This window comes from Quercus robur, chromosome 11, assembly GCF_932294415.1.
Source record: "Quercus robur chromosome 11, dhQueRobu3.1, whole genome shotgun sequence".
Classification (NCBI taxonomy): domain Eukaryota; kingdom Viridiplantae; phylum Streptophyta; class Magnoliopsida; order Fagales; family Fagaceae; genus Quercus; species Quercus robur.
In genome coordinates, this window is record NC_065544.1 from 38,621,958 (window position 1) to 38,636,180 (window position 14,223).

General features: G+C 37.7%; 2 protein-coding genes across 6 annotated transcripts; one reads left to right on the plus strand and one right to left on the minus strand.

The window, feature by feature from the left end:
* On the plus strand, positions 1-4,142 carry LOC126707279 (pentatricopeptide repeat-containing protein At3g09060). Of its 5 annotated transcripts, XM_050406872.1 has the most exons (5): positions 1-2,521; positions 2,635-2,758; positions 3,127-3,320; positions 3,680-3,826; positions 3,917-4,142. In XM_050406872.1, the coding sequence occupies exon 1, from the start codon at positions 8-10 to the stop codon at positions 2,216-2,218; it is 2,211 nt and encodes a 736-aa protein (XP_050262829.1). In that variant the 5' UTR covers positions 1-7; the 3' UTR covers positions 2,219-2,521; positions 2,635-2,758; positions 3,127-3,320; positions 3,680-3,826; positions 3,917-4,142. The 5 variants fall into 5 exon arrangements, with proteins under 5 accessions (XP_050262829.1, XP_050262827.1, XP_050262828.1 ...); XM_050406870.1 differs by having other exon boundaries at positions 3,680-4,142; XM_050406871.1 differs by having other exon boundaries at positions 3,127-3,231; positions 3,680-4,142.
* A 3,079-nt stretch (positions 4,143-7,221) lies between these two features.
* Positions 7,222-11,953, minus strand: LOC126707281 (protein CYPRO4). The gene is made up of 2 exons (XM_050406875.1): positions 10,133-11,953; positions 7,222-7,819 (listed from the first exon to the last, which is right to left on the minus strand). The coding sequence occupies exons 1-2, from the start codon at positions 11,792-11,794 to the stop codon at positions 7,532-7,534; spliced, it is 1,950 nt and encodes a 649-aa protein (XP_050262832.1). The 5' UTR covers positions 11,795-11,953; the 3' UTR covers positions 7,222-7,531.
* Between the last annotated feature and the right edge of the window lie 2,270 nt (positions 11,954-14,223).

Sequence of the window (14,223 nt, forward strand, 5' to 3'; positions counted from 1 at the left end):
TAACCGGATGCAAATTTCACACCATTTTTCAACGGCAGGTTTTCAAATGTGGTGTGGTACTAGTATGAAGTATCACAGGGGCTTTGCTTCTTTCAGAGTGACTATCTCTACCATTAGCATGGTCGAGTTCCCAAAATCCCTCTCTCCCAAGCGAGTTCTCAAGCTCCTTAAACTCGAGAAAACCGCTCACTCCGCACTCGCCCTCTTCGACTCAGCCACTCGCCACCCGGGTTATACTCACTCGGCCCCCGTCTTCCACCACATCCTTCGTCGGCTCGTGGACCGTTGCCTCGTCTCTCAGGTGGGTCGGGTCGTCGAGCTGATCCGAACCCAGAAATGCCAGTGCTCCGAAGATGTTGCATTGACTGTGATCAAAGCCTACGCGAAGAACTCCATGCCCGATCAAGCTCTCGATGTGTTTCAACGAATGGACGAGATTTTTGGTTGTACACCTGGGATAAGGTCGTACAACTCGTTGCTCAATGCTTTCATTGAATCCAACCAGTGGGACAGAGCTGAGTCGTTCTTGAAGTACTTTGAGAAGGTGGGTATGTCTCCGAATTTGCAAACTTATAATATCTTGATTAAGATTTCGTGTAAGAAGAGGCAGTTTGAGAAGGCCAAAGGGTTGTTGGATTGGATGTGGGAAAAGGGTTTTGAGCCTGATGTGTTTAGCTACGGTACTTTGCTGAATGGGCATGCAAAAGGTGGGAGTTTGTGTATTGCGTTGGAAGTGTTCGATGAAATGCCTGTAAGAGGGGTGGAACCTGATGTGATGTGTTATAACATTTTGATTGATGGGTTTTTCAAGAGAGGTGATTTTGTTAAGGCTATGGAGATTTGGGAGAGGTTATTGAGGGCCTCTTCAGTGTATCCTAATGTTGTTACTTACAATGTTATGATCAATGGATTGTGTAAATGTGGGAAGTTTGATGAGAGTTTAGAGATATGGAATAGGATGAAGAGAAATGAGCGGCGGTGGGATTTGTTTACTTGTAGTACTTTGATACATGGCTTGTGTGAGGCTGGTAATGTTGATGCAGCTGAGAGAGTTTATAATGAGATGATTGAGAGTGGGATGTCTCCAGATGTAGTTACGTATAATGCAATGCTTAATGGATTTTGTCGAAAGGGGAAGGTTAAGGAGGGATTTGAGCTGTGGGAGATGATGGGGAAGAATGGTTGTCATAATGTTGTCAGTTACAACATATTTATTAAGGGGTTGTTTGATAATGGGAAGGTTGATGAAGCAATGTCTATTTGGGAACTCTTAATGGAGAAGAGTATTAATGCAGATTCCACCACTTATGGAGTGTTAATTCATGGGTTGTGTAAGAATGGATACCTGAATAAGGCTTTATCAAATCTGAAAGAGGCAGAAAATAGTGGACCTCGTCTTGATATTTTTGCATATTCCTCAATGATTAATGGGTTATGCAAAGACGCGAGATTAGATGAAGCGGCCAAAGTAGTGGATCAGATGGTTAAGCATGGCTGTAAATTGAATCCTCATGTTTGCAATGCATTGCTTAATGGGTTTATCAGAGCTTCCAAACTTGAGAATGCAATTCAGTTTTTTGGGGAAATGGGCACCAGGGGTTGCTCTCCAACAGTTGTCTCCTATAATATTCTTATAAATGGTTTATGCAAATCTGAAAGGTTTAGTGAGGCATATTCTTTTGTGAGAGAAATGTTAGAAAAGGGGTGGAAGCCAGACATGATCACGTATAGCTTGTTGATGGATGGGCTTTTTCAAGGCAAGAAGACTGACATGGCCCTCAACTTGTGGCAACACTTTCTGGACAAAGGTTTTAAGCCTGATGTAACTATGCACAACATTATAATTCATGGGCTTTGCTCTGTTGGCAAGGTAGAAGATGCTTTGCAGCTCTATTCAGAGATGAAGCAGTGGAACTGTTTTCCAAATCTTGTAACCCATAATACCCTCATGGAGGGGCTCTACAAAGCCCAGGACTGTGAAAAGGCATCAGAGATCTGGGCTTGCATCTTAGAAGATGGGTTACGGCCAGATATTATCTCTTATAATATTACTCTTAAGGGGCTTTGCTCTTGTAGTAGGATATCAGATGCTGTTGGGTACTTGAAACATGCTTTGGATCATGGAATTCTTCCAACTGCCATAACATGGGACATTCTTGTAAGAGCGGTGATTAATAATGGGGCTTCGACTGTGAAATCTTTGGGTTTACAATTGTAAGCACGTTTTAGCTCATACCAGCACATTCACCTGCTACTTCTGGAGTACATCTGTATGGCAAGAAAAGCTAATTAATGATCATAATATTTTTTCGGCTTCTGCCTGGAATCTATGTTTCAACCTCACATTGTGTCAACAAAAGTTGCTGCAACCACTCTTCAAGCTGGTCGTTACAGATGCTGATATCTCTACTGATAATCCTGGGTTCAAGTGCTGGTATCTGGCATCCATTCTAAAGAACTACAGATGCACACATTGAGAGATTGTGCAGTTCTCTGGAGTAATGGATTATACACAGAATGAGTGAGTTTTCTTTAATGTTCCATGCTTAATTTTTACTAGAGATGTTATATTCTTAACTTCTCATTGGAAGTTTTTTGCAAGTTGGATTTAATATCTTCACATACACTGAACAGGACTCTATTTCACCAAGTTGCTAGTGGTGAGCTCTTCAAAACCTAGTTCACAAAGTTGGCTCCCCAGTATCCAGTTGCTATTGCCCATTGGTTTAATTCTGGGTCAACATAGATCTTGTTATGGGTAAGTACTAAAACCATGGTTGTTAACTGAAACAACTTGAAAGCAACCAATGAGCCTTGGCTCAATGGCACTTCCTCTCACAAATATGGGTGAATGGTGAGGTTATGAGTTCAGAACTCACTGAGTGCGTATGTGACTTGCCAAACTTGAAAACTTGTTTAGAATCTACATTAAAGAGGTAGATTTAGTACTAGCTATTGGCTAGGGCTAGTCATTGACTCTTAAAAATCAACTAAGAAATTAAGTTTACCACATGATGTGTTGGTCATCAATGCTTAAAAGTCAACGAAGGAATACTTACCTTATTCTTTTGAATTAAGAGTGTTTCTTATCTGAACTGGATGCTTATTTTTGTTGTGATTTTGTAGGATATTTCAGTGCCAAAAAATCCTGCCTATATTAGATGAGAAATTGCATACTATATATTGGACCTTGGAGATACGTAGCCAAAAGCTTAAAGCTTTTTCTTGCTGGTTTGTTCATCTGTTCTCACAGAAAATCTTCCATATTTTTTTATATGTTTTATCAAGAAGTGTCAAGAAAAGAGAACATTTAAAAACAGGTATGGTCATATAGAAGGATGCGAAACCTTTAGATATTCTTTGTATTTTTTTATAATGCATCCGACATGGTAACTCAGTTACGCAGATTTTGGTGATTATAGTGATATTACCAAAATCAGATGTTGATGATGCCAAAGCGAAGTAGCATGATATATCAGGCTCAAGTTGTAAGTTTATGCTTGGGTTTATTGAATCATGCCATATTCAGTTAATACAATTATGGCTAACAATTTTATTCCAAACTTATTAGAACACAGCCAAAAATATCCAGTTCTTTTCTTTCCTAGTCTCTCCCCTCCCCCCCCTCCCCATTCTTTGTTTTTGTAATTCTGTTTCTTATGACATCCACTGCTCACAGATGAATTGCGAAAGCAAAGCCACTTAAATTGCTCCAAGAGCTGCAACCTTTTACCATTCAGATGAAGAAGATGGGAAAGAAGCAGCAATGTCAATGGTTGTTAGGCCTATTTTTTCGCTGAATGATTATAAGGCCTATTAATGCAAGGTAAATGTTCCTCATTATTCATCCATCATTCTCTTTAGTAAGCTCTTTTTTCTTCTCCGTTTCCTCCTTGGCTTTCGCTTTTTCTGCCAGGTATCCTCAGCCTCAGGTTCTTGAAGAAAAGCCCTTCATTCTGATCTTTCTCGATCTGACCTTTGAACACTGCTAATATGTTTTGGAAAATTTTGTTTGATTTTAAAGCATTCTATATCCAAATTAGTTTAGTTGGAGTTTTTAGCTAGAGGTCAGAAAGAGACAAATAAAATAATGTAGAGAACATGTCTCTTGGTAATTAAATTAGAGCAAAAGCTTCTTTTTACATGTTGGCCAGATGCAAATTTCCATGCAGTATTCTTTGAGAGTGAGGAAATTCTCCACTACGTCAATCTTCTACCATTCCAACCCTACTTCGCCACTTGCTATTGAAACAAGTAATTTCAGATGTTGTATTGCTTGCTAGTTTGCAGGTGCTTCCTCACATTGAAAGGTAATTTCAAATGTTGGATTGCTTACTAGTTTGCTGGACTTTTTGTAATTTTATTTTATCACAAATAAGTGGGGGAGGAAGGTTTTGACCCAGGGGGAAAAGTCCTTTTCATTTAAAATCTTGTCCATTTGATCTATTTCATGGTCTAGATTAGATTTTACAAATTTAAATGTATACAGTCTGCCATGTCATTTAAAATTTTAAATAATGTGGCAGTCTAAAAGCGGCTAGATCCTGATAATAAAATCTAAATCATGAAATGAAGGAAATAGACAGTTTTTGAAATGAAGAGGATCTTGTTCCGGGGGATGGGTAGTGCCAATTGAGCTACCAAGCTCTAGGCCACATGTTATTTCGATTTTTATATTCTTAAACGTTGTATTATAGGTTCCAAGTATATAGCCATTACTTAAGTTGGTTTAGAGCTTAAGCAAACAACAATCAACCTTGATATTGCATCCATTAATCATCATGAGATTGTTTGAGTTTGACCAACATGCGAAGGAAGATCACAAGTTGGATAGAATTGGATAGAAGGCTTTAACGAGTTGCTAGTGGCTCAAAATTTCATTCTTTTTTCTTCGGTATAGAGGAAAAAGTCAAACCTTGCAATAGTGTATTGGAGATTTCGAATGTGCGGAAGAAGGCAACGTAGAAATTTGCAATTTGGGAAACAAAATCTAAATCATGAAATGAAAGAAATAGAGACAGATTTTGAAATGAAGAGGATCTTGTTCTGGGGGGATGGGTAGTGCTAATTTTAAGTTACAAAGCCCTTATTTCAATTGATCAATTGTTGAATTCTTAAAATTGTATTAGAGCATTTGCAGCAGTGGAGCTAAAAAGCTATAATGCTATTTTAGCTCCACCAATATTGCAAAACAAGCTCACAGCAGTGGAGCCAAAGCCATAATATTTAGCTGATTTGCTACAGTGCACATCTATCTATAGATGTGCACTGTAGCACTCATCTAAAAAAAAAAAGTAATTTTTTAATCCTACTCCCAATTAAAATAATAAAAACCCAGCTCTCATCTCTCTCACCGTGGACTTCTCCCATCTCTCTCAAGCGCTCATCTCCCAGCTCTCTCAAGCGCTCATCTCCTAGCTCTCATCTCTCTCAAGCTCTCCGTCTCAGTCCGTCTCAGCCGTCCCAGCCCACGCCGTCGCCGTCCCAGCCGTCCCAGCCCACGCCGTCGCCGTCGCCGTCGCTCCTCACCACCATTCTTCCTTTGTTCACGTCCTCGCCTCCGGCGAACGACACCGAAGGGCACCGCAAGAACACGAACCGGCTAAAGGCGTCGGACTGGTGAAGAGAATCCACTCCCCGACATCGGAATCGCCTCGATGTCTCAGCCGATCCTTGAAGTGGCGGTGGAGAGTGAAACTGCCGGCGAAACCGAGCGCCGGAGCGATGAATTCGCGTCGTTTGCTTGAGCCTTGATTTGGGGTTTTTTTTTTTTTTTTTTCTCTGCTGTGGACTGGTGTTTGCTTGAGCGACTGGTGTTTGCTTGAGCCTTGATTTGGGTTGTTTTTTTGTTCTCTGCTGTGGACTGGTGTTTGCTTGAGCCTTGATTTGGGTTTTCTTTTTTTTTCTTTTTTTTTTTTCTGCCGTGGACTGGTGGTGGTGGTGGTGGTGGTGGTGGTGGATGTCTGTGCTGTGTGGTGGTGGTGGAAGATGTTTGTGCTGTGTGGTGGTGGTGATATGTTATTTTATTAAAGTAGAGATATTATTATTTTATTGTAGTAGAAATATTATTTTATTGTGATGAATATATTATTTTATTGTGTTGAAAGCTAAAATAGATCTACTGCTGTAGCATGTGTGTAGGTAAAATAGATAAAGTAACTTTTAGTAGAGCTAAATTGCTAAAAATTTAGCTCCACTTAATAGATAAAGTAACTTATAGGTTCAAATACTTATAAAATTTTAAATAATAATAATAATAATAATAATAATAATAACAACAACAACGTTGTATAGTAGATTCAATTATAAAACTATTTACCATCTACAGCAGTGGAGTTAAATTTTTAGCTTTTTAACACCATAAAAAGTCACTTTATCTATTTTTTTTTTTTCACATTCTACAGTAATGAAGTTATTTTAGTTTTTAACATAATAAAATAATATAAACACTAGAATAAAATAATATTTCATTCAACCACCAACACATAACCACATCCACCATCAAATCTATAAAAATCACTGCACAACCACAACCCCGCCGTGCTCATCAAAACTAATGAAGAAGAACAAAAAAAGAAAGTAGAAAAATCAGCAGAGTCAAACCGAAACCCATGCCCAAAACAAAAACCCGGCCTTAAACACAAAGCCGAAACACAAGCCGAAACGCAAAAAATAGAGAAGAGAGGCCGAGATGGGTCAGGTTGGCGGCGATGGGTCTGTGGCAGCTAGGCTTGTGCATATCGGCAATGGGTCTGTGGCAGCTGGGCTTGTGCGGATCGGCAATGGGTCTATAGAGGAAGAAAGAAGAGATGGAAAGGCAGTGAGGAGAGAGACGAAGAAAGGAGAGAGATGGGTATGTTGCTAGTAGCTCAAATTGCATTATTTTTTTTAGTATAAAGGAAAAGTCAAACCCTGCGGTAGTGTACGGGAGATTTCGAATTTGAATGTGCAAAAGAGGGCAACATACTAATTTGTGATCTAAACACTTTAAACTTATCAACTTGCTATTTTTTATCTATGGTTTTAAACTTACCTCCTGAGTTGAATTGAGTACGTATCTGTAGCTCACAGTGATTTGCTTTGATATTTGCCAAGTATTTCTCCTACGGAATCTCATTTTGAGTAGCATAAGCAAGCCGCGAATTTGGGTTCATTTCCTACCTCCGACTCAATGCTTGCAACTACGCCGTTAATCTGGGTTCATTCCTACCCACAACTCAATGCTCACAACGTCAAATCTCTTGCAACAATTATTGAGATCACACAAAAGTTTTAACAGGTATAAATGTAAATCACACCAATCTTCTCACAAGTATAATGTGAATCACACCATTTACAATAACTAAAGTTTCTATCAGTCAAGAAACACTATTAAAATTTATAACAGAGTGAAAAGAATTCATTTAAGTACAAGCAGAAGCCAAGAACAACTACAAGAGAGCTAAAAAAAAAAAATCTATATACGGAAGAAAGCAACCTTGGACGCACACAACTTGGAAAATAACTCAATTATGTAAATAAAGATAATTTATCAATGTTGTCGCTTGCCGGAGAGGCTGATAGAGCTAACTTTCATAGGGGTAGCAACCACCAGTGGAGCTTCTGGCGAGTCACTAACGGCAAACTTATCATGCATGAACCGACTCTCAACAATAGACTCATCCTTCAACACAATCTTGTAACAATAACAGCTTTTAAGGCCTTGCTGATTCCTGTAGCATGCATGAGCACTGTTTTTCACCTGCTGGAAGTCCCATATCACACTGAACTTTCCCACTGTTGCAACCAAGTGACGCTCTTGTTTACCATTTTCCGTGACCTGAAAGCAAATATCATACGAGAAACAAACACATAAGTTAAAGAAATTTAAGATGATAAGATCACAAAATATAAGAGACCAAAAATATAAAAAAAAACATGTATCATAAGATAAAAAAAAAATATCCATAATATACGGCAACAAAACTATCCAATTCAGCCGGAGATAAGTAGTTAACAGGCACCAAATAGATACACCCAAACCACCAGACCATCTAACTTTGAGGACCCAAATGCAACCAGATCTAAGACAATAAAATAAAAGTAAAAACTTACATGCACACAACAAAAAGAAACATTATACAAATTTTAATTGAAGTCCTTTTGTTTTACATTGGATTTCCAAACAGCTAACTCTGTTTTCTATCAGATATTTCACAGTTTTAGAAAAAGAGATCATCACCATCATTCATGATGAGTCCAATGAAAATCAGCCCCAAATACACAACTAGACATCATTTTAATGCCAAATAGCACCAATAAGGAAGCCTAAACCAAATAGCTCTTTCTTCTTCTCTTTTTTCCCCCCTCTAATAACATAATTTTTTTTTTTTTGTTTTCTTTTCTATTTCCACAAGGTACATGTTCTTTTTGCAGAATCTGATCAACTAAACAAATGTAGAGATTAAGTGACAACCATACCTAAAGCACAAACCTCAGAAAGCTATTAAATATGAACACACTCACTAGCGTGTGAAAGTTCCAGGCAAATACAAAATTGCACTCTCCAGTAGCTTGTCCAAAAATATTTAATTAACAATGCAAGCTTTCCATTTGAAATTTCAAGCACTTAGTGACTTACATAAAAAGTAGCTATTTTTTTAAGCAACTAGTTCCTCTGTATGTCAAGTTATTATTCACCAGAACTGCTTGCAAATGCAATCTGGTAAAAGACCATTTATTTGTTATATGTCAAAAAGGGTGATGCACTCAACCCTTGTGAACAGATCCCTTTTTTGGTAAGTCTCTAATGCGGTCTGCTTGTGTAACTAGGAGGTCCAATAAGACCCTCACTTGAGCTGACATTCTGCTTTTGCAGCCCCTTTTTGGCCTATGTGAAGCCAATAAGGGCCAGTGGGGATTGCCCAAGGCCTGCGCACCCTTTTTAAATTTGAGTCCTCCTCCAAGATAAAAGGAAAAATTGGAGATATAAAAACGTAATCAAAGAGGTAGACATTCTTTGTGTTTCTCCAGGTTTTCAACATAACATAACAATAATTTCTAAGCAGTGAAAATTACAACTATCCTCACTAAAAGATGCTGAAATACACGTGATCTTTAGTAAAATAGTTTTTCAATAAAGCTTGACAATAGAGATGACTCCTCAATGGCAAAAATATTCAATGAATGCAATACGGCGTGAGAAGAGGGTAGAAATGTAGTGATTAGGAGGTTTTATTTTATTTTATTTTATTTTTTATACAAGATAGAAATTCTACTCTAGTCTAATCTAAGTGTATATATGTCAGTGTGAAGCTCTCTCTTAGAGACTTGAATCCCAACCCTTGCCCCTCATATCCCATAAGCACTTATACTTGTGGAGTGACCATCGCACCAAGGGTGTGCGGTGATGGAGGTTTTATTTTTAAATGGTGTTGGAAAACCACTAAAATTTCACACATTTATTACATTGAAACAAACACACCAAGACATTAATTTAAAGTAACCAGGATTGCTTTAAAGCAGAATGTCAACTTAGGCACCACTTAAGGGGTTTACACACACAATGCAGAGCTATATAAAAGGGCTAAATTATCCATAGATCCATTAGTCATCAAAGAAAAATTTCCTTGACAAAAGAACAAAAGATAATTTGTAGATATCCAACTGTTACACTGATGCATCTATTGGACCTCATGCAGGCAACATCCGACCCAAATCTCAAAAAAACCTAACATAAATAATATCTTCCTCTGGCAAATGAATCAAATTTGTTTTCGAACAGTTACACAATATAGTGTTTTCACAAAACACAATTGTCATGTTACTAATTAAAGGTCACTATATTTTGAAAATGACTGTAATATGAATGCAAACAGATGCAATACAGAAAAGATGTTGGCTATAACCATAAGAGAGATGAATACACTGCATACAAAAGGTAGTATATTAAATATGAAACTGAGTAATAAAAAGAGACATCACCATTGCAAGAATCTCAATGAGTTGCAAATATAATCTAACCAAGAAAGCTGAATCAACCAAATTTGCCAATTGTAATAAAATAACCATATAAGCAGATAACAAATTAGCATTGCCAACAAATACAACAGTTAAGTAGTTGCTATATATTAAAGAGATTAAGTATGCATACCCATGAGAAATGGCCACCGTGGAATTTATTATTACTCCCAGCCAAATGTGAATCCAGAGGGGTCAACTTCAACAACCTTGGAGCAGGAATCTTGTTCCCCATTCTGCCACTAAATCCAGTCTTTGTCTTTCCATCTTTGTCAGTAAATAGAGTGCAAATAAGGACCAAATACGTGTCAGTCGTGCCCAAAATCCACTTCCCATCAAATGTAACATCGACATGAGTAATTGGTGAACCAAGCCCTGGAAAAGCAGTCTTGGCCTGCCTCATTGATGTCTTCGAATACAACCTTATCTTCCCATCAAGAGACCCAACAACAATCGACCCATCCCCAGTTGTAGCAAAGCACTGAAAATTTGTCCCTTTCGAGAACTGATGCCCCTGTGTCCAATTCAACACTGGCGAATTCGCCATTGCAATGTTCTGAACTATTCCACTCCGATCACGCATATCCCATTGACACAACCTATTATCATCTAACCCCAAAAACGTCGACTCTGACGGGTCCAATTGCGAACCTTTAGTATCATTCGTGATATCCCGCATTGTAATATCAGTCCCATCCTTCTCAAACTTCCATTCCGTGACAATCTTCCCCGTCTCGATATCGAGCTGTTGAAGCCCAGTTGCATGAGGCTTCCCTTCCTTAAATGGACTCATTAGCATCATATTTGTCTCGGCTCTCATCAACAACGCCTTTTTTGGAGTCATTTGGGCCACACTCGAACTTTTCCTTGAACTCGAACCATCAAATTTCACAGAAACACCTTTTCCATGAATTCCATGATTGAGATTCCTATAAACCTGAACACCAGTATCGTTCACCAAGAAGCTATTATCCAATGCACCCAACGTCAAGCTCTGTACACCGCCATTGGCAGCCTCTTCGAACTCTTCCAACAAGTCCTGACTCGCCCGGACCGGCGGCTCGGGACTCTTCAACCCATCGTCTTCAGCATCCTCCCACATCGAATCGTCGGCCGCCTCGGGCTTCACCCACCCAATAAACTCTTTCCCATAAACCTTAAGCTTGTTCTCCTCCGTAGCTTCGAGTCCGTACACATTCTCAAAAACACAGTTCTGAAACTCAGTGACGAAATTCCGATACGCTTCGTCGGTCGGGAACTTCAAAGCCCAAACGCCACTGGACACGAAATCCACGCGCCGCTGATCGCCGAACATCTTCAATTGCATCTCCGACGAAACCCTAGCTCGCACCTTAGCTCCCACTCTCAGTATCCACCACGACTGTCCTCCACCGTCCGATTCATCGTCATCGTCATCACCGTCGCCGTCGATTTTCGAGGTTTTCACAAAGGAATAAGACGAGTACTTATCGGAGACGATCCATTTCGCATTCGGAGTGTTGCCGCCGATATGGAGGTAGAGCTTGACGGAATTCGCGGAATTAGGGTTTTGCGAAGAGGAAGAAGAAGAAGCGTATTTGAGTTTGAGAGCTTTGAGTTTAGCGTCGAGTTCGTCTAGGGATTTGGGATCGGATTTGGCTTTGGATTGGGGCTTTTGTTGGTGTTGTTGGTGTGAGCCTTGAGCGTCGTCGTATTGATCGTCCTCTTCTTCTTCTTCTTCTTCTTCATTGTCGGTGTATTGGTCTGAGTCGGCGTCGGAGATATCGAGGCCTTCGCGGCTCTGAGAGGTACCCATTGTTGTTGAATTTGGATTCGGAAGTGGAAAATAAGTGAGAGAGTGAGAATTGAAAAGAAATGTTAGAGATTGTTTGAAATGCTTTTGGGATCTGCGATTCCGAATAAAGTTAGTTACTCTGTTTGGATTTTGGAGATTTTATAGGTGATTATTTCTCACCGGCTATCACCGTTTTCGTTTTTGGCATAGCTCATAAGCCTCCTTTTTGCGCGTGTTTTGTTTTTGTTTATTTATTTATTTATTTTATTTTAAGGTTTTCATAAATGTTAATCTTTTTTTTTTTTTTTTTTTTGAGAAAAATGTTAATATAATATTTTGATATGAATATTGTAAGGACTAGCTTTAAAATCCTAACCCAAAGTATGAATGGACTTAGGACCAAAAAGTTCGAAACAATGAATTTGTAGAAAATGGATTAGAAAAACTGGGTTTTAGTTAACCAAACAACAAGTTAGGTAGGCTTGATGACAAAGGAGTGAAAAAATACAAGTTTAAACTAAAGGAAGAACATCCTCGACAAAATCCAAGGAGATTGATTTTTATATAATGTTCTTAAATATGGTTACAGGTTTGGTTCTAGATTGCTACAGTGTTTCTTTCTTTATTTCTCCGATCCCATTATCTCATTGCCTCCTTCTTCCTTTATACTATCTCCTCATCTCATCTCCACCTTCCACATGCATGCCTGATGGTTGGTGTTGATATTTGTCCCATCAACCCCTTCTAAAAGTCTTCATGTAGCAGCTGTAAGGTTGATAATCACTGTTCAAGTATCACCTCCACATTAATGCGACCAAAGAATTAGCTACAGTGCATTTAATGCGGTGACAACAGTTTTCTTCTTAGATATTTTAGGATTTCTCCTTCTCCCATGTCTCTACCGTGCCTATCTATACTGACCGAACTTCCTGGAACGTTCCCCTGAACAATGGATCACTCCTCTTGACCTCGGCCTTTATTAGCTGAGGAGGCATTCATCCTCGGACAATCCTCCTGGGTCATTATAACCAAACCAACTTCTTCATTTACTAACACAGTTTTTCTGTCAAAGATTTTTCCTCCTTGGACGTCTCTTAGTCCTCGGCTTGGACCACAGGCCCAATGTCCCTACAAATATTAATTTGGTCTTTTAACTCCATGAACGTTAAAATTGTATATCAAGCCTTTTTTTTATGTTGAATCTTAATCAATTTTTAAGGCTAAAATATTGTCATTGTCCTAAATTTTGTATAATTTCTTTTTTATTCTTAAACTCTAAATTATTTTTTTGTCTCAAAATTTTTTAAATAATTTAAACATGAAAATATGGGAAAAAAAAACGAATCTTTTATAATTATAAATTAATAAGTGTAACATTTTCAATTAAAAACATATCAACATAAAATAAAAAAAAAATTATGTTTTAGTTTCTTATATTAGAATATTATTTAGTATTCACATAATTTTACCTATAAAAAAAATTGTCCTTTTATTTTTCAAACTATATATATATATATATATATTTTGTGTGCGTGAGAGAGACCATTAAAATTTTCCACTAAAATCAAATCATAGCTTAGTCAATATTATATTACACCTGTAATGTAAAAAATTTCTCCATTTATTTTTTTTCAAAGAATCAAAAACAAAACTTGTTTATCTTTAAAAAGTATATTAATTATTCATTTTAAATTTTAAAAAGATTGGTTCTTCTTTGGGTTATTCCAAACTTTATTAGGAATTCAAGTATTTTGCTTGTCCAGATTTATTTGAATGAGCTGTGCAATATGATCTTACATGGAAATTTGTATATTTTATTTTAGGAAAAGTTAAATTTGTTGTTGATATGTGTTTGAATTATATTATTTACATTAATTTTGGGGTATAAATTTGTAACCTATAAAAGAGATTTGCTGAATGTATTGATTGTACTATCATTATTCACACTTAAGGAAGCTGATTTTGTTGCCTATAACATTGCACAATTGCCTCTTTACAATTTGAGGGAAAGATCCCCTATATCTTCTATATTCCTTATTTTATTTTTAGATAAGAACCCATGAATTTCCCCTCAGTAATTATTAATGAATCCGGTTAATGCGTATTAATTAATAACTTCTTTTTCTTATTATAATAAAAAGTAAAAAGGAAAAAGAAAAAGTAGAAGGCATCTACTTAAGGCCTTGAGAGAGCCTTTTGGCTTTTGGCTTTTGGCAAGATTTTGGTAAGAAAGACTAAAAGAAGGGGTAGACATGTCATTAGGCAATGCCACCGGCTATAACCCATTACCGGTTAGCGTTGATTCGACGTAGTGTTTACTTAGGACTGAAGGAAATGATTAACATAGTTTTTTTTGTTTATAGTATTGTATTAAACTTTTTTTTTTTTAAAGTACTTTGGTATTTGGATGTGGGGGCATTACATCCCCATATACGCGGCAAGGAAACGGT